This window comes from Aspergillus melleus (assembly GCF_016097325.1).
Source record: "Aspergillus melleus strain CBS 546.65 chromosome Unknown contig4, whole genome shotgun sequence".
Taxonomy (NCBI): domain Eukaryota; kingdom Fungi; phylum Ascomycota; class Eurotiomycetes; order Eurotiales; family Aspergillaceae; genus Aspergillus; species Aspergillus melleus.
The window spans coordinates 4081902-4104663 of record NW_025763373.1 but is presented as its reverse complement, the minus strand read 5'-3'; the positions used below and the strand labels follow the sequence as shown (position 1 = coordinate 4104663).

Genomic DNA, 22762 nt, shown 5'->3' with positions numbered 1-22762 from the left:
TAACAACTTCACTTTGATGCTCTAGCTAAAACGCAAAGAACGAAGAATTATAGTATGATATGATACTCCGTAGAGTAAGTAGTATTTTGATAAGATCCAAACAAGATTGTATGCAGTTTGGATAGTATTATTGCTGCATACTATGACCCCCCTCCTTGGTCCGCTGCGCAACAAGCTCCCCGCCGAACAAATCATTCCCTAGTTTCTCCTTCTGCTCGCGTTCCAACTTCCGCTTCTTCGCTAGCCGCTCCACCTCGCTCTCTGACGTGCCAGGGTCCGCTCCACTTCCACCGCCCGCTGCGCCAGCTGCCGCCGCAGCTGGGATGCGTTTCTGACCGGCGAGGTTGGCTTTCTCCGGGGCCGGGTTCTGGCAGTGATATAGCTTCTTGCCGATGCGGCGGAGGTTCTTTTTCTGGTCTGGGTCGGACGCGAGAGGCGTGTAGGATTTCAGGAGGGCGGAGCAGTCGGTGAGCGTGCGGATGAGTTTGGTGCGGAGGTCGTAGAGTGGGTTCCCCTGTTGAGAGGGGCCGAGGGGACCGCCGAGTTTCGTGTCGAGGTAAAATTCGGTGAGGGGGCGGTCGGCGAGGAGGAAGGCCGAGAGCCAGATCTGCGAGGGCGTGTAGAGGAAGTATGCGTCTGTCATTTGGGCGGCGGATTTGAGGAGTTCGCGGGTCGTGGTGTGTGCGCGGGCGAGGCGATCGTTGATCGAGGAGGACTGGTGGGTGGATTGGGAGGGGGGTAGGGAGAGGATTTGACGGCGTAGCTCGTCGGCTGTTTGCTGGGGGAAGTGAGGCGCTGGTTGTCCGAGGCCTTGCGCCATCGCTTGGAGTTCCATGATGCCGCCTTCGAGGCCGCGGAAGGGGTGTCGCACGTCGAAGGTGAAGCGCAGGCTTTGCATGACGAGGAACTCGGGCGCGATGATGTCGTCCGCGGTGGTGTCGCCGGGAACGACCTCGGCGAATTGACGCAGCGAGAGGTAGTAGTTGTCCGTTTTTGTCGCGAGGAAGAGAGCGCACGGCATGATGGTTTTCGGGTGGTAGGTCATGGGGGAGTTGGTGAGGTAGAAGCGGCGAAGGTATTGGATTGCGGTGGCCTGTTGGTATATACAGGTTAGGGAAGTTGTGGATGAAAGAGGAACAAAAGCTGTGATCATTGACGTACCCGAACTATCGTCGGCAGCGGTGGTTTATAGCTCTCTCCTAACTCAACAAGCTGTTCGCAGAAATATCGCACAAGCACTTGCTCCTCCTCTGGTGTCAAACACTCGACGTCCTTCTCCTCCCCGGCTTTGCTGTCCGCATCGCTGCCGGTGGGGTTTGGCGTGCCTGCTGCCGACGAGGCGGCCGATTGACGATTATCTCGTGCCTTGCGCAAAGCAGTTCGTACGCGGTCACTGGCAAGAGAATTGGTTTTGGCTCGTAGGGATTGCAGGGACGTTTCGGTGAACGACCAGAATCGAAACTGGGATGAGGAACGGTAAAAATCGTCCTCGATCATGGTGGCGCGCTCACCGTGGTGGCAGTGGGTATGTAATCAAAGGCGGGACTGATAGCGAAAAAAAGTCGATATTGGGAAGAAGGCAGGTTTTGGTGAGACGTTGGCTGGTTTTTATTGAAGCATACAGGAAGTTGCAAAGACAAAGGTGAGTCCGGCGGAGAGAATTAAAAAGCGGCGGAGGTCGTCGGGGATCCACGTGCTTATCGATAGGCGCCGACACATCTACAAATTACAAAATGCTTTTCATGATTCGGCATCATAATTCATTGCTATGCTTAAACCGCTCATAAACTGTTGCTACAAACATTACCAATGGGAAACATAGAAGTGAATGATAAAAAAAGAACACAAAAGTAGAGGGGAGAACAAAGATAACGTGAATGCAAACAGGGTTCGGGATTGACTCCAAATAATAAATATAGTTGAATGAGTCCAGAGAAGAGCAAACAGCCAAGTCATGTCATACTAGGCTCTCAGATGCAACCAGCAGGTCCCTCACGGCTCACCCAACAGCCGCGCAGTGACGTCTCCCATGTAAGCTTCCTCCAATTCGTAATCCTCGCCGTCATTTCGGTCGATGCCGAAATACTTGAAGGCCGAAACGACGCGGTCCACGTCGAAGCCCATACTGCAGAACCGATCGACCATGTCCTTGTTATACCCATCGTACCTGCCACAGATGTTAACGCAAACTTCTCACCAAACGCAAAGGGGACAACGTACTTGGCCAAATCTTCCTTTTCTCGATCTTCCTTGATCTTGAGCTCTTGCAGCCGGAGCGACTCGGCGGTGGCTCCGCCGCTCCCTTCTCCTCCTGTTCTGTTGGGTTTGTTGGGGGCTCCCGCGTGGAGCCAGGCCCATTCCCTGGCCGTGAGCTCAAATTCCTTGGGTTGATAGAGGAGCATATTGGCAACCTGCGCATCCTGAGGATCTTTCGGCTCCGGCGTGCTCAGCAACGACTGTAGCGACAGGAGAGCAGACTTGATTGTGAGAACCGGCGACCACGCGGCTCCGAGAGTATCTAGGCAAATGGCACCCTGCAAATATCATGAGCCCACTATCTCGACATGATCGCATGTCCAAGCAAGAGGACGGGGAGGACTGACTGTTTGGCTGCTGACGTTCGGATGCCACACCTTGGTCACGAACTTCATCTGGGGCGGACGAAACGGATAGTCGGTAGGGACTTGGATGTCGATCACAAAGGTACCACCCTCGTACGGGGTGCCGGGAGGCCCGGGAAATGAGCCTCGGAGATGCGTGAGGTCCTCGTTGTCGCCCACCGGTTCTACCGTGATATGCGAGAGCGTGTCGGCATGGATGTCGGAGATTTCCTTTGCGATGCGCCGCCCGCGATTGGAAGCCATGAGGGGTAGGGTATACGGCGGGGTCAGTTAAGGATAGGAAGAATACGGTATACGAGTAATGAAGGTCAGACAAAGACTCGAAAGAAGAGGACGACCCGGAGCTATTATTCAGCTACAGGGTCATGCAGTCAGCTTTGATATTCTAAAGACGGCGACTTGGCTATGGAGCAGATGAGAAGGGAGTCGAAGCAGATAGGAATAGAAACAAAGTGGGACAGTTTGGAGGGGAAGTCAGAGAAGAGAGAACAGAAAAAGTAAATATGAGCTGGCAGCCGAGAAGGTGATGCGGGAAGAGCCTCACCTGAGGGGAAGGTGAAGGAAAGAGGAAAGAGGAATGAAGAATGGAGAATGGAGAATGCGGCGGGGAATCAGAAATGAATAGATCGGAAGATGCAGAAAGAGCGGGCGGTTAGGTACCTTCTTACAGAAGGCAGAAGGTCATCGAAGCATGTTCGAGAACACCGGCGCCTAAGGAGAAGAGAGGCATCTTTTAGTTCATCATTTTGACTAAGTATACTCCATACTAACTGCTAGTAAATAGTAAATAGTGAATAGTAAATAATAGTTAATTAAGTGAACTAAGCATACCTGAAGAGTATGCCTGGTCAGGCACCCAGGCAGACAGATCACGTGCAGCAGACCATGACAAAGCGCCAAGACCGGACGGCCTGAGGTGAACAGCTCCCAGCTCATCGTCGCCGCCAGCTTCCATCCCATCCTTGACCCGGATTCCGTCCATCTGTTTGCATCCTTCTTTTCATTAATCTATTCGATCTGTACTCGACTCTGTCACTCTAAGTTCCCTGTCGATTACTATCTCTTTTTCTTTCCCTCCACATCCAGGACCATGGTGAGTGCCCAACAACGTCGTCATAACCCTGCTCGGCTTGCGTCCCTTCAGGCTGACATATCTTTTCCACCAGGGTAACCAGCAGTCCAACATCAGTGGAGGCCCCGGGGGTGATGGAAGAGATGACAAGGACAAGAAGGTAATGCTCGATAACCATGATGGCCATCGATATGGTTCCCGTTCGCTGACCAACTTCCTCGTGCAGAAGGACAAGCCCAAGTACGAGCCGCCTCCACCACCAACCACTCGCATCGGTCGCAAGAAGCGCAGAGCTGCCGGCCCCAGCACTGCGGCCAAGCTCCCCGACATCTACCCCACGTCACGATGCAAGCTACGATATCTCCGAATGCAACGAGTCCATGACCACCTATTGCTTGAAGAGGAATACGTGGAGAACATGGAGCGCCTGCGTAAGACCAAGGCGCAGGCGACGCAGGATGCCAACCGAGGCGACTTCGATATCATGGACCGGAACGCCGATGAGAGAGGCCGAGTTGATGACATGCGAGGCAGCCCCATGGGGGTGGGCAACCTGGAAGAGCTGATTGACGATGACCACGCCATTGTCTCGAGTGCCACGGGCCCCGAGTACTACGTGTCCATCATGTCTTTCGTCGACAAGGATCTGCTCGAGCCCGGCGCCAGCATTCTCTTGCATCACAAATCGGTGTCGGTCGTTGGTGTGTTGACGGAAGAATCAGACCCTCTCGTGTCGGTGATGAAGCTCGACAAAGCACCCACGGAGTCGTACGCGGATATCGGTGGTCTGGAGCAACAGATTCAAGAAGTCCGAGAATCCGTCGAACTTCCGCTGCTTCATCCCGAGCTGTACGAGGAGATGGGTATCAAGCCGCCCAAGGGTGTCATCCTCTATGGTGCGCCGGGTACCGGAAAGACGTTGCTTGCGAAGGCCGTTGCAAACCAGACCAGTGCCACTTTTCTCCGTATTGTCGGCAGTGAGCTGATCCAGAAATACCTCGGTGATGGTCCGCGTTTGGTGCGACAGATTTTCCAGGTTGCTGCGGAGCACGCCCCGTCTATCGTGTTCATTGACGAAATCGATGCCATCGGTACGAAGCGTTACGAATCGCAGTCGGGCGGCGAACGAGAAATTCAGCGAACTATGCTTGAGTTGCTGAACCAGCTGGACGGTTTCGATGACCGTGGTGATGTCAAGGTCATCATGGCCACCAACAAGATCGAGACTCTGGATCCCGCCTTGATCCGTCCTGGTCGTATTGACCGAAAGATTCTCTTCGAGAACCCAGACCGTAAGCTCCTCTGGTCCTGTTCGTTTCATACTACTGTGCTAACTAGACCCAGAAAACACGAAGAAGAAGATCTTTACGCTGCATACATCGAAGATGTCGCTCGGCGACGATGTCGACCTCGACGAGTTCATCAACCAGAAGGACGACCTTTCCGGTGCCGATATCCGTGCCATCTGTACCGAAGCCGGTCTGATGGCGTTGCGAGAACGCCGTATGAGAGTCCAGATGGACGATTTCCGTGCCGCCAGAGAACGAATCATGAAGACGAAGCAGGATGGCGGTCCTGTCGAGGGACTGTACTTGTAGGCGCGGGAGGCGAGTGTACCTACGTTTAGTTTAGATGGAGCTACTCCGTTTAGGGTAGAAATTTATCACGGATGTATTTTAATGCAGATGGACCATAAGCTGCCCTCTTACCTATCCATCCTCCGTAGGTATGGATGTCTTGGCAGGACGATGGTCCGCACGTCAAACAGTGCAAACATCCCCAACCGTGCAAACATCGTCACTACCGCGCAAGTCGAGGTTTAGAATAATCTACTTTCTGCAACTAACACAGAGAACACGATGGACGGATTCGACGAAGAAGCGTTCAAGAAATTCTTCCCAACCAGCTTTGGGAAGCAAGAAAAAACCACCAACGTTAACGCTCAGATAGATGTCTCGAAGCGGACAAACGTCTCTGTCAAGCCGGTTGAAGATGAGAAACCGGGTCTAGTTGGAGACGCTGAGACTGACACCAAATCTGACGCAGAACCGAAGAAAGACATCGACAAAGATGATAGCGACGATGATGATTCAGATGACTCCGACGACGATTCCGATGACGAGGACGAATTCCCCGTCTCCCACGAGCTGCTTCTTAAAACCCATGACCGAGCCGTGACAACGTTGACGGCCGATCCTGCCGGGTCGCGACTGATAACAGGGTCGACCGACTGCTCGGTGAAACTCCATGACTTTGCCTCCATGACGCCGTCGACGGTGCGCGCCTTTAAATCTGTCGATCCGTCCGAGAAGAAAAACTCCGCCGCCCAGGAAGCGCACGCCGTGCATTATGCCGCCTTCAATCCTCTGTCGCCGAGCTATGTTCTGGTCGTTACCGCTACGCCGCAGCCTCGGATCTTGAGTCGGGATGGAGAAACGGTTACCGAGTTCGCCAAGGGAGATATGTACCTGAGAGATCTACATCATACCAAGGGTCATGTTTCGGAGGTGTCCAGCGGAGCGTGGTCGCCTACGGACGAAAACCTGTGCGTCACTGCGGGATCGGACAGCACGGTTCGCATATGGGATGCCAACGTTGGTCGGTCTCAGAAGGAGGTCATCGTTCATAAATCGAGGGTCGCCGGGTCCGCTGGTCGGAGCAAGATGACCGCCGTCGCATGGGGCTCGCCGAAGCAAGGAGGTCCTAACGTGCTTGTTGCCGCTGCCCTGGATGGTAGCTTGGTGATGTGGGGTGGAGATGGACCGTTTACGCGGCCCAGCGGTGAGATTCGGGATGCGCATACTCGGGATACGTGGACGAGTGGCATCGACATTAGCGCCTCCGGGCGACTTGTGATCACCAAGGGCGGCGACGACACCATCAAACTCTGGGATACAAGGAAGTTCAAGCAGCCCATCACGACTGTCGCGCATCCTTCAAGCTCTTTCCGATACCCCACGTCTAACATCGTATTCTCGCCTACATCTGCGAACGTCCTCACAGGGTCGGAGACCGGCCACCTGCATATCTTGAACCCGGCTACGTTGAAACCGGAGCTGGTCACCCCGGTCACCCCTGGATCGCCTCTGATCACCGTTCAGTGGCATGAGAAGCTCAACCAGATCATGACCGGCTCTGCCAACGCGGAAACCCATGTACTCTACAACCCCAACACCTCCACCAAGGGTGCTGCCATGGTCATGTCCAAGGCACCCAAGCGCCGTCATATCGACGACGACCCGAACCTCACCATGGATCTCACCCAAGGGCTGTCGGGAGATTCCATCGTCACCGGGTCGAATGGCATACCCCATTATAGCTCGTCTACTCGGGCCTCGCGACACCCGAACGTTGGCATGACGCACTCTGGTCGGCCCAAGGATCCTCGACGACCTCATCTGCCGGCCCAAACGCCATTTGCAAAGTCGCAGCCGGATGAGAGACATATCCGGGAAAACATTCCACTGAGTTCCATGCGTGACGAAGATCCGCGAGAAGCTCTGTTGAAATATGCAGACAAGGCCGAGAAGGACCCGGTCTTTACTAAGGCGTGGAAGGAAACACAGCCCAAGACGATCTATCGGGAACTCAGCGACGACGAGGAGGAGCCGGAGAAGAAGAGGACGAGACGGTAGACTGGAATAAACATCATGTATTATGAAATAAATTCTTTTCGATCCCTAGACATTATTCTCTAGCGTATAGTAGATCCTCACGACACGTGTCCTGCGACCGCTACGAGGCTCCTTACCGACGGCAAATGCAGTCAGCAGGTAGATTAGTTCCTCTATAAACTCGCCATGAACTCCTCATCCTTCCAATGCTCGATGACGTTGGGCAGGCGGGGTGGAGCCGATCAACAGGCGTGGGTTTAGGGCGCCCCGAAGGCCAATGAGGCTTCTTCTTCGCTGCTCCTTCTTCTCCATCGCTTCTCCTCCGACTTGGATCTTCCTCCGGTTCTTCCTGGTCTCCTCCCCCCCATCCATCATGTTGCGCTTGGACTCTTTCTCTCCATCTTCCCTGCACGTGCAACCTTTTGTGTTTTAGCCTGTTGCGCCGCTCCTCGTTTTTGACTTTTTCTACTACCTTCCCTCTGCGCCCGGACTCCATCGCCGGTGACTTCCGGGCTTCCTTTTATCAGAATCCGAGATTCACGCGAAGTCCGAATTATACGGTTCCATCTCGTTGATGTTAGATTAGGGGATTTCAGGGATACGCTATCGGTTGGAGATCGCCAAGTTTCTATTGTCGAAATCACACCGACTCAGGGTTGGCAACAGCATGAACGATTGTTCCGGATCGACGTTGCGAGCATCATCGACACAACCGTCTACGGTCATCGGTAAAGAAGGCCATCTAATTGTATAATCCTGCCTGAATAAAGTGACACAATTCCCACATTGTTCGTACTCGGCGCCGCGGAATTATCGGAACGAACCCCTTTCCACCCCCGCCTCCTAGCTCCCTTACTCTCCCACGCGTGTCACCTCTCCGTCCTCCGCATGGACTATCTCCGGGAGGAGCCCCTAGCAGCCGGCCTGCTCACTGCGCTCGTGTCCTCCGTTGCGTCTACGCCGACCTCCTCGCCTTTCGCTACGTCCGTTTCATCCGCGCCGAATCCTTCTTCTACCTCCGACCCTGGAAAGGGCGATGGCGGCGGAGGGGGTCTACATGAGTGGTCGTCGCTGATCGGTATCATCACCGCGCTAGCCGGGAATGTGTTGATCTCTCTGGCTCTGAATATTCAAAGATACGCGCATATCAGGATAGCGAGGGAATTGGAACATGATAAACAACAACAGGAACTGGATTGGAAGCGCGCAAACCCCAGTCGAGCGAACTCAGGGTCCTACGGCGCGGTTTCGGATCATGATCGGCTGAATGGTCACCGAGGACGGGACCAGTCCAAGCGATTTGGTCGATATCGGGACGAATCGCCGGATGCTCCGTACCATGACCAGCCTCACATCGACGTCGGACCGGACGACGAGATGGCGGACGACGCTTCAGACACCCATGATCAGATGCGAGAGTCGTTTTCGTCGGACAGGACGGTGCGACCGGGAGAGAAAGACCTGCGTCGTAAATCCTACCTGCGTTCGCCGTATTGGTGGGTTGGCATCGTGCTGATGTGCTTGGGCGAGGTGGGAAACTTCATGGCCTACGGATTTGCTCCGGCATCGATTGTGTCTCCCCTCGGCGTGGTCGCCTTGATCTCGAACTGCGTCATTGCCCCGTTCATGCTAAAGGAGAAATTCCGAACGCGGGACTATTGGGGCGTCCTGGTCTCGATCGCTGGTGCTGTGGTGGTCGTCCTCAGCGCGAAATCGTCCGAGGAGAAAATCGGCCCACACGATATCTGGGTGATGATCACGCGGTGGGAGTTTGAGCTTTACTTGGGTCTTACTGCAGGATTGATTGTCGGCCTCATGTGGGCGAGCAGCAAGTACGGGTCACGTAACATCCTGATCGATGTCGGTCTGGTGGCTCTATTCGGTATGCGTCTTCCTCCACTTTGTTCGAGCAAGTACTGACGTTACTAGGTGGATATACGGCTCTATCAACCAAAGGTGTATCCTCGCTCTTATCCTTCACTCTGTGGCATGTGATTACCTTCCCGATCACCTATCTGCTGGTCCTGGTGCTCGTTTTCAGTGCTCTCATGCAAATCCGGTATATCAACCGAGCCCTGCAACGATTTGACTCCACTCAGGTCATTCCCACGCAGTTTGTCCTGTTCACGCTCTCGGTTATCATTGGTAGTGCCGTTCTCTACCGAGATTTCGAATCGTACACCGTCGGGCGAGCTGCAAAATTTGTGGGTGGCTGTCTCTTAACTTTCCTTGGTGTATACTTTATCACAAGTGGCCGGGTCAACTCCGACGACGAGTCGTCCTATTCCGCGGAAGACGAAGAAGAAGCGATTGGTCTGTTCGAGGGAGAGCGGTACCGGGACCATGTCGACATGTCGCCTCCTGCACGCCATACCAGATTACACGAGGCCGGCCAAAGAGTTCCCGAAGAACATGACGAACTGCGATCTCCGGCCGGGTCGCTCATCAGTCGTGGAATTGAAGACCTTGACGAAGGACAGTCGGTTGGATCACTGACAGCCGAGTCACCCCAAGCATCTCCCACGCCCTCGCCGTTCCATTCCGAGTCTCTCTTAACAAACCCATGGGCCGATGTTCAAAGACCAGGCATCGATACACACAAGTCTGAGCCGCAGATCCCTCGTCCCTCCACTCCGGAACAGGAACAATCGGATTCGACAGTACTTCTCCGCTTCCCTCCGGCCCCTGGTGCCGAAGAACAGGAACCTCCCAAGACAGCCGCTCCTGCGGAGCCTGAACAGCCCAAATCTCAGAACACCCTCGTCCCTCAGACCCCACCCGCACGCCGACTACGCAACTCAATCTCATCTCGCTTCTCCCCGGGTCCTCTTCTCCCCACCATCTCAGCCGGCTTCAGTGCCGTAGTCGCCGAATCCCTTCGTCGCGGCGAGACCAGTCCTGTGAAGGAACGGAAACATCGACGCAGAGAACGAGGGAAGCATCTCAGCACAACGGTGTTAGACGGATACCTCCGCAACCGCGATTTGGACCCTCGGGCTCCTGTCGATGCTGAGGCTAGCAATCAGCCTAGCACAGCGGACGGTGCTTTCGATCCTCGATTTGCGCTGGCTACGGCCCGTCTTCACTCCACCGGTGATCTGGCCACTGCTCCTGTGACTCCTGGGCTTGATGGCGGCGAGATCCATCACCCGTCCCAGGGCGACGAGGCTGCCTCGCTCTCGAGACTGCGGAGCCTGAGTGACTCGTGGAGCGGAGGCCTGTCCTGGCTTGGCAACACGCTTCGCAGACATGATGGGTACTCTCAGCCAGACAGCCAGTCTCAAGGGCAGGGACAAGGAGCGCATGCCAATGAGCAGTCTTCAAACGGCGAACAAGCACAAAAACAAAACCAACAGCACAATCAACAGAGCACAGACCCTTGAGACCCTGTATAGGAAATACAGGTCGATTGACCAGGATATTCAGCGAAAGGGAGGCTTCCTTTACTTTATGATCATTGTGGCCTGTTCCTAGGCACCTCCTTATCTTTCTTCTTTTTGAGAACACCAATTGCACCTCCAAAAAGGTGGCTGGCTCACTCCGGGCAGTTTCTTTGCTTTCATCGGTATATACTATCATTCGTTGATTCATTTATCTATTTATTCTTTACATACTTATACCTATCCTTGTAATCAATCTGCATATTGTTCAGCCGGTCATCGTCTTTTCTTGTCCTGTCGAGTATTTTTCATCAGTGTACGCCAGTGTCAATGTGATTGTAATCGCCACTTACCTTTCTTCCAGTCTTGACTTGTCTATTCCCAATTACCCTTGATTATCATGAAGCAGCTATATGTATGTCGGTAGAGGTGTACATACTCTACCCACAAGAACCAGCCCTACTAGCTGTATATATGACATGCAATCCTGAGTTGTGCATCATACTGTAGCCTGTTCTAACACAGTAGGTATACACTTCTTATTAGAAACTAAGTCAACCCGCTCAATCATCTTATATGTACTGGAATCCACCCTCGAGCTCCAAAGGTATGCATATACCTGTTTTTCTACAACAGCGTAGAAATCATTTTGAGGCCCCCCACATTTGCTTGCATATCCATTAACAAACAATAGTAAACCTTGTCAGCCACCCAAGCCTTCACGTGGGAGACTACCGTAAACTAATAGTTACTATACAAGACCGGAAGAGGCAGACCCGGCGTCACTTCGGGGCTCGGGCCGGGAGGATCTTCCCGCCAACGTTAGTGTACATCGCTCCCTCCAGCTTACTCCATGTGCCAAGGGGGTGCATATAGACCCTATCAGAGAGCCACAGTGCCTCCGAAGACCCACTGAACTGACCTTGACCAAGACTGTATATCGAATGGCTGTTGAAACCGAGGTTGGGGTTGACAGGGTTTACTTGTGTATCCTGGACTAGACACACCACGTTCCTTCCAATAGGAGAGTCAGTCTGAGCGTGACCATGTCGACAAGGATGAGGATGATGATGATGATTAAATGGTATGATGTGGATAATCCCTCGAAACTGAGTTCCTACGCTTACTTACCCTACACCTACCTCTCACCGTCCTTAAACTATTTCCCCTCCATACTTCCCCATCTTCTTATCCCCATTCTCTCTCCTTGAACTAAACACCATCAAACCAGCCAATTTCCTCCAGACCGTCACCGAACCGCAAAAATGCCAATAACCCTCACCCTCCTCTCCACGAGCCGAATAGCAGGCGGAGTCTTATTCCTTCTCGCTCCTAAGATCGCCGCTGCGAATTTCTCTCTTCCGTACGGTCCGTCGTCGAGTGTTCTGATGCATCTGGTCGGAGCTAGGGATCTGATCATTGGGGGGTTGCTGTATACTGCTCATCGGGATCAGGAGAAAGACAAGGTACGATATACAGCTTACTGTTTTTGCTATGAGTTAACTCGCTAACTTGGACCAGACCCACAGTTCTCGCGAACTTAAACGCGCCTTACTAGCCGGACTCGCCATGGATGCAGCAGAAGTGATCACGAACTTGGTTTGCTATCGGAACGGGGAGATTCCGGTGGAACCACTTACCATGCTGGGTGGAGGGGCGGTGGTGTCTTTTGGGTTGGGATTGTATAATTATCTGAAGTTGGCTTGATGGGATTGTCTAGGGTTCTGCTGCTGTAAGTATAGTGTGGAAGGGGTGTGCTTAGGGCGTGTTTAGGGTAGGTGCTTAGTGCATGGGAAGTAGTGAAGTGTGGGCATTGTCTAACATGGAAAGAACATGGATGTATATGAGCTATGTATGTGCATGTATAGTTCTTCATTGTCTGTAGGGCTAGATAGCTATCAAACAACCCCCGACTCCACTCTATACTCCTCCCTCTCCTCTGGTCTCAACTCGATATCTGTATTAGTCTTAGGAGTAGCAACAGAAGAAGAAGTGGAGGAAGTGGTACTAAGCAACGCCGTCTGCAAAACATCAAACACTACATATCCCTGATCCCGTACCCCATTCTCACCCTCACTCCTCTCTCTGACAAAGCATTTATCTGCCCTCTCAAACCGCTCCCTCACCCTCTCATGCAACCCTACGAAGACCAGTTCCGCGTCTTCCCCTGCCCATCCTTTCACCGTGGCGCGGGTGTCTGCGAGAGCTTGCATCCCGCTCGTGTCGATGTGAGTGACGCGGGTCATGTCGAGGATGACGGTGCGGAGGGGCGGAAGACAGGTTTCGCGATCTTCTGGTCCAGAGACGGAGTGGGAGGTTGAGGTGCCAGCGGCTTTGCGGAGGTGGGCGATGTGTCGGGTTTGAGTGTCGTTCCAGAGTCTTTTCGAGGGGTTAGATTTGGGGTTGGGCGTGTTGTGGTGATGATGGTTTGATATAGGAGTTGTGGCGGTAGATGATGGTCTTTCGTGAATCCCAGAACTATACGTATAGATATGCTCCGTGATCTGACGGGCAATGCGCGCCGCATTCATATAAAGGACCGAGCCACGGAGAACAAAGACCATCGTATCGTCCGGAAGTCTCGAGCGTAGACCGTGGGCAGTAGAGCCAACCACAGACTCCGGATACAGTTGATGATAATTCTCACTCGTCACCATATCCACCGGCGCGAACGCCAGCTGCAACAACACGTAGACAATACTATACCCGACAGCCGCAGCGATGCCGATCTCGACGTCCACGAAAAGCGTCACCCAGAAAGCGACCATGCTGCCGACGAAATCCGCAAACGAGGTCTTCCAGTAATGCCAGAAGACCCGCACAGGGAGGACGATCTGCCACACGGCGACGATGATGATGGCCGCCAGGGTCGCCGAGGGGATCCAGTAGAATGCGTCGGTGAGCTTGTAGATGCTGACGAGCACGCAGGCTGTCGTGGCGAGTCCGCTCAGGGGGCTTTTTACCCCGGACTCTGAGTTCACGGCCGTGCGCGAGAATCCACCCGTGACGGGCATGCTGGCGAAGAAGCTGCCGACGAGGTTGGCGACGCCGATGTAACTGAGTTCTTGGTCTTGCTCGATGACGTAGCCGTGGCGGCGGCCGAAGGCTTTGCCAATGGCGAGGTGTTCGAGGGCCGCGGCTAGGAAGACGGCGATGCTGCGGCCGGCGGTCTTGACGAGGAGTGGGGAGTCTGGCACAGACGGGGGGATGATGCCTGTGCCGGTGACTTGCGAGATACCGAATAGGGGATCGTTCTCGTTCGACTTGTTCACTCCCCAGCTGACGGCCGTGAAGAGGATGAGGGCGAGAGCGTTGCGTGCAATTGAAAGATACCAAAGGCTGCGATATTTCTTGCCCCATTTGCGGCCGACAAATTGCAGAAGCACCAGCAGAACGATGCTGGAGAATCCCATCAGGAACGCCCGCCAATTAGTATAAGGAAGGCGCTGGAAGAACACCCGGATCACGCCGGCGGTGTCACTGGCAGACTTGCCCTCGCCGAAGAGGCCCTTCAGCTGCTGCAGAATGATGGTGATGGCCGCGCCGGACACGTATCCCGAGAGGACAGGCAACGGGATGAACTCGAGGAGGAAGCCCAGTCGAAAGAGCCCGAGGATCAACGAGTAGATGCCGACCCAGAATGCAGCTGCCGTGGCGATTGATTCAGCTGCGTAGGCTTCCTTGACAAGATCCGTGACGATTTCCCCCGTGAGCAGACCCATGATGGCCGTCGGGCCGGCAGTGACATCTTTGGACGTTCCCATGATGGCGTAGATTAGGGTTGGCAGCCAGCTGGAGAGGAGGCCATAGCGGGCAGGGATATTAGCCACTTTGGCGTAGGCAAGACTTTGCGGAACTAGGAGAATTCCGATTGTGATTCCTGCCCATTTCAGCTGTTGTAGACACAGAACGGCGATGAGGGTCTCCTACCGGCAACCAGATCGTTCCATAGCCACGACAAGGAATATTTGGGGGACCATTGTACAACTGGTACCTTAGCTGCTACGTAATTTGCAGTGGCTTTGGGTAGTCTGGGCAAGAAGACTCTTGCCAGACTAAGAAATCGATTGAGATTGTCGTCATTTCGCGCGGCCTCCTTCAGGGCCCGGATTCGAGTACCAAGCATTTTGGCTTGACTGCAACCACGGAAGATATTGGGATCAAGTCAGACTGGGAAGTAATCTCTGAATACTCACTCCAGAAAGAAGGATTGAAAGTGAGATGTTGAACATGACGAATATGGTGAATATAGACAAGTCCGTCTGCGTCTCGGATAATGACCGACGAAATGAGCAACCGGGAGGCTTTAATGGCGTGACAGAGCAGCCTTGGCGATAATAGATCAATAGAAGCCCTAACGAGTCATGTATGGAGATGGAGCCCGCGAAAACCCTCGTCTCGAGACGTTGGAATAAACCGGGGCTGTGATGTTGAAATTCCGCGTGGTGATCGCGCCATCTACATGCTCCACAGTCTGCCGTCCAGGATTCTGCCAATCGCACGCAATGGGATGATATATAGTCGCGATCGTCTATTTGATCAGAGCCCAAGTAAGTCCGATAGCATTCTCATCACAGAATGAAGTATCTCACGACTGACGAGAGACAGCAGCTAGCGGGAGACTACTTTGCTCCCTCCGGACTGTATGAATATACCAAGAGTCTCCCCTTCCTCGGGCGCGTGAAGAGCAACATCTCCACGCTGATCGCTGGCGAATGGACGGAGCTGCTTCTCGACTATGAGGTAGGCGCATCTGGTCTGGCCGACGGGGCCTGGATCAAGGCCACCTTCAAATTCTACTCGGACTGGGCTCTCTTTCAGACCTCCGACCCGACCAAGGACAACTACGTGAGCGCGCAGTATGTGCCGAACGAGCTGGTGAGCGGGCAGACGCCTGCCACTGTCGGGTCATTGGGGATTCGATTCGATCAAAAGGGCCACGAGAGACCCTTCCAGAAGGCCGTCATTGTGGATATCCAGGATGGTTATTTGAATCCCGGAGATCGCATTCTGATCCGACTGGGTGATCGTCGCTTTGGTGGGACGGGTACGCGCGTACAGACCTTTATCGAAAAGGACTTCAGATGGAGGCTTTATATTGATCCTGTGGGAACCTCGTGAGTAGTTGCAATATAATAAGGTGAAAAGATGCTGACAGAAATCCAACAGCCGGTTCGCTCCTATTCAGCCAGATATTTCCTGGACCATCATTGCTGGTCCCCCTCATCACATTCAGTCCGTCTCGCCTAGACTGGTCCAGCCCAATGTTTTTTTCGCCATTCATGCGCACGCCGAGGATAAATGGGGTAATGTGACTCACGACCTCAAAGACCTGGTCTTCAAGTTGCGAATATCCACCGAGGGCTCGGAAATCCTCGCCCAAAGGGAGATCCCTCTGTCAGAAACAGGATGGACAAACGTTATCTTCTCTGACATCCAGTTAGCCGTGGAAGGCGATTACACGATCAATATTTGTCTGGAAGCACCAGACGGGCCAATTCTGAAATCAAGCATCTCTCACGTCAGCGTGTCCTCCGACTTGGCCATTCCCAAGATCCTGTTCGGCGATTTGCACGTCCACTCCGATGACACGGTGGGAACCGAAAACTCTGTCTATAACTTCTCCTATGGTCGTGAAATCGCCGGCCTGGACGTCCTCGGATACACAGCGAACGACTTCCAAATCACCAGAGAACGCTGGGACGCCACGACACAACTGATCCGGACCCTGAACGAGCCCGGGAAATTTGTGATCTACCCTGGTACCGAGTGGTGCGGTAACTCGGCCGCCGGGGGTGATCATAACGTGGTCTTCCTTGACGATTCCGAGGAATCTCCTGCTGCGTTTCCATACGATCGTCAGGGGAATCTCGCGCGGTCGTTTGAATGGTCAGAGCATGGGCCCAAGGATCTCGTGCCGGGAGCGTGGCCACTAGACGAGGTCTACGCTACCTACGCCCCAGACGCCGATAGACATCTTCTGATCCCTCACGTCGGCGGACGTCGCTGTAACCTCGCCTGGCATCATCCTCGACTCGAACGGCTCGTCGAAATCGGTAGTGCCTGGGGTCAGTTCGAGTGGCTTCTTCAAGACGCCGTTCAGCGCGGCTGGAAGCTCGGTGTATGTGCGAACTCGGATGAGCATCGCGGACGCTGCGGCGGAGGCGTCTCCGGCACTGCGGTCTTCGGCACTCGAGGAGGCCTCACGGGTATCCTTGCGTCTCGACTTGATCGAGCCACAGTGGCCAGCTCGTTGCGGTCACGACGTACCTTCGCCACTACAGGTCAGCGCCTCGTCGGTCTGGTATCCACTCGCACGAAAAACGACGGTGTTGCGATACAGGGCGACGAGATCGATGTTTCGCCCACCGAAGACCTGGAGCTGGAATACCAATTCCTCGGCGAACGGGGGTTTTCGTCCATCGAAGCCTTCGATGCATCGGGCCTGCTCTGGCGCCGACACTTCTGGTCCGAAACCGACGAGCAACCAGCAGTGCCAGCAAAGAAGATTCTGAGGATCACATGGGGCGGAGCGCGGTTATACGACCGCTATCGCGAAGCAATCTGGGACGGGCGAATCACACTCTCCCAAGACGCTGTCGTGGAACGCATACAACCCTTTGGGGGATTAGAAGATAACCCAGAAGACGTTGTCCAGGTCACCGGATCCCAGTCTGTTGAGTTCACGAGCAAGACCAGCGGCGATATCGACGGCGTGAACGTTTACCTCCAGAGCGACAAAACTCCCTCGACAGTTTCCATCCGCGGCTCGCTCGGTGGATATGTCAAAGTAGGAGACGCGCTGGCTGGAAACCCGCACAAGCCTCAGCCAAATTTCGAATTGGACGCAACGTGGAAGGAATTGACTGCGCCGGATGGCAAATCTATCGAGATTCGCGGCGGCGCGGGGCTTTTCGTTCGCGTCGAAGCTGTACCGGACATTCAGCTGCCTCGGCGGGTGAAAGGAACATTTTCGCTCTCTGCTGAACCGGGGAAGGCTCGTTCGGTCTATTTCGTTGGCAGGGAATGGAGTGGTGCAAAGGTTGTTACGAGTCCGTTGTTCATCAATTATGTGTAGAGGGGGCACGATCTCCAGACCAGACTTATGTGCGTCTATGAAGCGAAGAGAAAAGACGATATATACAAACCTAGTGATTCTGTTAGCGTACATATGCAGGGGTGGCTATCCTGGGAATCGAACGAATTTACTCGTTGGGATGATGGTGAAGATGGTTGTAAGAACGCGGTCTTCAGCGGGGCGCGGATTCTTGACATATTGTTGGTAGCTTCAAATGCATAAAGTCGCTACTTATTAGATCACACCAGTTTCATTGCCGAGAACGGTAGCTGATACCTATCTAGATAACTAATCAGCTAACTAATGCGAAAAGAGAAAAGAACAGGCAGTTCTAGGCTTATAGAACAATGAGAGAAACAAAGTAGAGTAAAAGATAGGATAGGTTAGTTGGTGAGTTGATATAGACATGTAGTTGGCGCTCATGTACACGATATGATCTGACGATTCTGACGAACAAACACTCGCTTTCAAGCAAATGATAGGTGCTGATTGCAGATACAGATATCATAGGCAAAGTGAAAAGAATTTATCAACGGTAAACAAATCGACAAGAAATAAGAAACTAGAGATGGAGAACCGCCCAGCAGTGATCAAGTCAATCGCTGATTGACTGGATGGGTTAAAAGAGGGATAGGAGATGTAGGGGATATCCGGACAGATGCAACTCTCAACACCGATTTTAGTAGAAAAAGGAAAGGAAATGGTAGGTACGGGCGGTTAAAGAGTGTCATATGAACCCAGTAGTTGAGTTCATGGGATAGGTTGATTACATCAACCTAAAGTTCGGTATGTTCAGCACCCTGCTCAGTGGCAGATCGCAGCTTGCGTTGGTTCAGAATCTTCTCCAGGCTATCGAGCCGCTCGCGCGTCGTGCGGATGGCATGGTCCATCTCTCGATCCGACATTTTCTCTTCGCCGAGCATGTCGATAACCTGACGGTCACCCTGGACCTTGCGAGATCGTTGCCGGGTCTGTGAATCAACCGGTCGATTGACCGTCGGGAAGGCCATACCATCCATGCCGACTCGATCTTCCAGCCAGCTCCACAGTTCGCTCTCTTCCCTTCGCCACATCTCCTCGTAGGCTGCCAGGCGCTGGGGCAATGAGTAGCCGGGACAGCCAATGTCATGAGATACCACCGAGCTGGATCGCGAGGAGCCTCGGAAGAAGATCACGAGGAGCAAAACCCCAATGACCATGAGAGCGATGTTTCCACTCAAAAGGGGCTTCACAATGTCGGACACCGGGCCCAGCAGTTGATGCAGTGGTTCGAGGAATCCCCACGACTCGGCTTCTCGCGCGTTGGCCTCGCTAGCTGCCTTTACGGCCGCCGCAGCGGCTTCTTCTGTGGCTAGGTCGGTCTTCTTACGGCGTCCCTTGCCCTTGCCATTAGGTTTAGCGACGGCACGACGAGGAGCAACCGCAGCCTTAAGAGAGCTGATGAGTTCGGTTCCGAAACTGCCTTGACCATCGATGGCACCTTTCTCAATGGGAGCTATTGTTCAATTAGCATTATGACTACTTGCATCCAGATTGATAGCAAAGACTTACTCTTCAACCAACTCTTGCCCGTCCACTCGATGGTGCAAGTCATGAGAAATCGGGTCTGGTTGTTTGGAGCCCAGGTAAAGAGGTATTTCGTCATGGTAGAGAACACATTGCCACTGGGGACATCGGGAGTCTGCGTGCTCAGGGTCACCAAAACTGCCTTCTCTAAATCAAAGAAATCCAAGGTCTCGGTACTGATACACTTGGTTTGCTTAGGCCCAATAGACCCGTTGAGAGGCTTGATATAAGAGTAGTTCCTGGTTTTCTTGTCGTTGGAAAGACCGCCCTTTTCGCTCTCGAATTGGAGCTCGCCAGACTTCTGGTTGTCCACAAGGAACTTCGGCATGAAAGTGGTTGATGCCGGTCCAAAGATGTAGGAGTAAACCTTTCCAAGGGGCGCCGGGATAATTTCGTCCTTGATGACCTTGTCGTACTGCCCCGAGGGATCTGTATACTCGGTTGGAGCATGAGTGGCAGGACCGGGGAAGTCGGTATCGCCGTCTCCATCGCTCGACTTGCCCTTCGCGTCACCGCCAGAGCCAGCCGCTGCTGTCGACGTCGCGCCGTTACCATTGAGGAGACCCGAGGCCTGTCGACTGGGACCCTTCGCCGGTACAGATCTTTCACTCCCGTCCACGCTGCCATCTGGCTCATAGAAGCTCTCGGCATTATCACCCTCCTCATCTTCGTCATAAACTTCGTCCTCGTCCTCACTCTCTGCGTCGCTCTCTCCAGCCTTCTCGGTCTTATCACCAGTGCCCTCGGTGACCCTGGTACCATTGACAGAGCTCTTAAGAGTAGGGTGGTTAATCTTCCAGATGTTCACCATCAGATCATAAGTGGACTCGCGACTAAGCAGACTTCGGAAAGTATGGCGGGCGTGCAATGTCTGAATGGCAATCGCATTCGGAAACACCATGGCGGTGGACTCCTTTTCGATCGCAACGATCTCGTCGAAGCTAATGACCAGAGTTGTGACCCAGCCCAGAATGTTACTAGAGAAGCAGATATGGCCTTCCGAGATGTAAATCCGGCCTGCGAGGATGATTTCACGCTGCAGCGCGCAGCTGTAATCCTCAATCAAGTAATCGTCCTCGGGTACACTGCGGAACAGTGAATGAAAGTCTCGGTTCCGCTTTTTGCTGGCAACGGCAAAACCCGTCAGTCGCGGCATACTGGTATTGGCTCCCGGTACCCCAAGCGCGATAGCACTAGCTCCGATGGCGCCGATCGTCGAGGTAGTGGCCCCAGAAGAGCCTCGGTGACGGCGCCGAGCTAAGCGGCTCCGAACACTTCCACTTCGGTGTGGCCGAGTACCACCACCCTCTCCATCAAGTACACTACCGGGAGGGGGTGTTTGGTCGCCGACAACGGGGTCTCGCGGGAGTGACACGCTAGATCGAAGCTCGAGGCTGTCGTCCGACGGCGGCACAATTGATACCTCGGAAGGTTTTTCGTAGGCCATAGTGACCGCGCGCTGCGCACGTCGATGCTCGATTTTAGCAGCTTGTTCGTCCCGTTCATGGACCGTGGTGTTCTTGCGCTTTTCTAATGGCAGGTCTGGTTTGGTAATGACTACACCGTCAGGGGTCGAAACGGATCCACCAGGGGGTATAGCGATATCCAGATGGCTGAAATCCAAGTTTCCCGACCCCAACGTGTCGATGGCCGACGGTTTGCTATCTTCGGTCTTATTGGCGTCCATCGAGGTATCCTCATCGCCCTTCCGGAGCAACGAAGGGTCGGCTTCCGCCATTTCTGCCGGAGCCAGGCCGCGCGCTTTGGACTGGGCGTTGAGGCTATTGCTAAAACTCGTCGCAGCGTTTTGCGCCGCGGAGAAGACCGAAGAAAAAAAACCGCTCTGCTGCGTAGCGGAGGGGGTTCGCGTAGCGGCCTTGGTTTCTTCAATAGTCGGTCCCATAGCCGATATAGAGTTCGATAGTTTACTGGGTTTGTGGCTGGCAGAGGAGGCGGACCGAACACGTCGATGAGAGATCATGTTTCCCGAGGGACTAACGACAATCTCCGACTGCTGCGAGTCTTTCGACTGGAACGACTCTGGGGACGAAAACAAGTCGCGGTGCTCGATCTGGGGGGTGGGAGGTGTGACGGTGGTCTGCGGAGCTGGGAGAGCTGTGTGAGGGGGCGTTCGCGGACCACCAGGGCCGTCTGAAGACTCCGAGGGTTTGTCGTCTATCAGGTCAGTACGGATTGTAGGGGGCAGAGGTGGCACGGGTTCGGTGATAATGGACGGCGCTTTCTTGTTGGAGGATACGCTGGCCTTTCTGCCGCGATTCCCAAACGGACCGGTACTTTTCTTGCTCTCGCCCGACGCCGTCGAAGAGGCTCGTTCCCGGTTGGAGTCCTTCTTTTTATCGGGATTGGAACTAAAGGCATTCCTGAACCGCCTGCCAGGGGAAACGCCGCGCTTTTTACTACTTTGGTCGCCCGGGACATTTAATGATCCTGCTGTAGGCTGAGAAGTGGGCCTGGAAAGTTCCGTGTCAGGGTTGGACTCCGAATGAGAAAGGGCGGCGCTTGGTCCACTAATCGCGGACTCAACGTCGGCCTGGACGCCATCCGTATCGTTGGCCACGTCTACCGAAGTCGTGTTGATGAGAGGGGAGGAGCTCGTATAGAAGCCGCTATGTGAATTGTGACTCGTGAGGGGCGGAGTTCTAGAAAGAAAAACGTGGCCATTAGGTACCATATGGGATTGACGTATCTTGACAACCTTGGGGCGATTCACGGCTTACCGGTCAGGTTCAGAGTCGTCCGTCAACAAATTCATAGCCTCCGGCTCCGGCGCGCCTGGCTTTTCGTGAACAGACGACCCTCCGTCCCGAGATTCGTTGGAGCGAGCCTCCTGGGCATCGCCGTCCTTCTCGATTTCGAATTGCGTCGGCAGCTCATCCACCTTACTCTGGCTTTCCTTCTTCTTCTTGTTCTTTCGTCGCGACGCCAGCAACTTGGAAAATCCGCTGGGACCTGCCTTTGCGGAATCCGATTCGCCAGCTTGTGACTTGGGTCTATCGGAGGTCGAGTCGATAGACGAGCGGCCATTGCTGCGACCGGAGCTATCCATCGTTTCCGAGTCGATAGGGCTTGTCTTGGACCGGCCGATTTTGTTGGGAGCCCTTGGCTCGGGGGAGGGGACCGGCGGGGGTTCGGGTATTTCTGAGTGGTCCATGGAAGGCTGGATAGGAATTATGTTCGGATGAGATAACGGAGGATTCAGAGTCGCACGAGCGAGATGTGTCAAGGTCAAGGGTGATCAATGGGAATCGACGAGCATAGCAGGGGGCATGGTAGAATCTCGTCAAGTTCCGACTCCGCGTACGGTTAGTAGTTCACAGCTATACTAAAGTCGCTAACAAGCAGGCACTGCAGCTGGGTCGAGAGAGAATTAAAAGGTAATAAAGGGGTCTCGAAGCAACAAGAGAGTACAG

The 22762-nt window shown here is 53.9% G+C and overlaps 9 protein-coding genes across 9 annotated transcripts; 5 read left to right on the top strand and 4 right to left on the bottom strand.

Annotated features, from left to right (window-relative positions):
- Positions 1–127: 127 nt before the first annotated feature.
- Positions 128–1497, bottom strand: LDX57_008187 (TFIIH complex kinase subunit CCL1; the record flags this gene model as incomplete). Its single annotated transcript, XM_046089911.1, has 2 exons — positions 128–1093; positions 1162–1497. 2 exons carry the CDS (start codon positions 1495–1497, stop codon positions 128–130), a joined length of 1302 nt encoding a protein of 433 aa, XP_045945883.1.
- A 495-nt stretch (positions 1498–1992) lies between these two features.
- UBC1 (E2 ubiquitin-conjugating protein UBC1) lies at positions 1993–3415 on the bottom strand (the record flags this gene model as incomplete). The annotated part of the gene is made up of 4 exons (XM_046089910.1): positions 3282–3415; positions 2604–2976; positions 2221–2534; positions 1993–2167 (listed from the first exon to the last, which is right to left on the bottom strand). The coding sequence occupies exons 2-4, from the start codon at positions 2862–2864 to the stop codon at positions 1993–1995; spliced, it is 750 nt and encodes a 249-aa protein (XP_045945882.1). The 5' UTR covers positions 2865–2976; positions 3282–3415.
- Positions 3416–3711: 296 nt separating this feature from the next.
- Positions 3712–5291, top strand: RPT2 (proteasome regulatory particle base subunit RPT2; the record flags this gene model as incomplete). Its single annotated transcript, XM_046089909.1, has 4 exons — positions 3712–3714; positions 3788–3853; positions 3920–4985; positions 5038–5291. The coding sequence occupies 4 exons, from the start codon at positions 3712–3714 to the stop codon at positions 5289–5291; spliced, it is 1389 nt and encodes a 462-aa protein (XP_045945881.1).
- Positions 5292–5552: 261 nt separating this feature from the next.
- Positions 5553–7328, top strand: LDX57_008184 (WD40 repeat domain-containing protein; the record flags this gene model as incomplete). Its single annotated transcript, XM_046089908.1, has 1 exon — positions 5553–7328. The coding sequence occupies one exon, from the start codon at positions 5553–5555 to the stop codon at positions 7326–7328; it is 1776 nt and encodes a 591-aa protein (XP_045945880.1).
- An 867-nt stretch (positions 7329–8195) lies between these two features.
- On the top strand, positions 8196–9227 carry LDX57_008183 (uncharacterized protein; the record flags this gene model as incomplete). The annotated part of the gene is made up of 1 exon (XM_046089907.1): positions 8196–9227. The coding sequence occupies one exon, from the start codon at positions 8196–8198 to the stop codon at positions 9225–9227; it is 1032 nt and encodes a 343-aa protein (XP_045945879.1).
- Positions 9228–9355: 128 nt separating this feature from the next.
- Positions 9356–10690, top strand: LDX57_008182 (uncharacterized protein; the record flags this gene model as incomplete). Its single annotated transcript, XM_046089906.1, has 1 exon — positions 9356–10690. One exon carries the CDS (start codon positions 9356–9358, stop codon positions 10688–10690), a length of 1335 nt encoding a protein of 444 aa, XP_045945878.1.
- A 1895-nt stretch (positions 10691–12585) lies between these two features.
- LDX57_008181 (uncharacterized protein) lies at positions 12586–14813 on the bottom strand (the record flags this gene model as incomplete). The annotated part of the gene is made up of 2 exons (XM_046089905.1): positions 12586–14567; positions 14618–14813. 2 exons carry the CDS (start codon positions 14811–14813, stop codon positions 12586–12588), a joined length of 2178 nt encoding a protein of 725 aa, XP_045945877.1.
- Positions 14814–15265: 452 nt separating this feature from the next.
- LDX57_008180 (uncharacterized protein) lies at positions 15266–17765 on the top strand (the record flags this gene model as incomplete). The annotated part of the gene is made up of 2 exons (XM_046089904.1): positions 15266–15804; positions 15857–17765. 2 exons carry the CDS (start codon positions 15266–15268, stop codon positions 17763–17765), a joined length of 2448 nt encoding a protein of 815 aa, XP_045945876.1.
- Positions 17766–18541: 776 nt separating this feature from the next.
- LDX57_008179 (uncharacterized protein) lies at positions 18542–22503 on the bottom strand (the record flags this gene model as incomplete). The annotated part of the gene is made up of 3 exons (XM_046089903.1): positions 18542–19260; positions 19317–21991; positions 22070–22503. The coding sequence occupies 3 exons, from the start codon at positions 22501–22503 to the stop codon at positions 18542–18544; spliced, it is 3828 nt and encodes a 1275-aa protein (XP_045945875.1).
- Between the last annotated feature and the right edge of the window lie 259 nt (positions 22504–22762).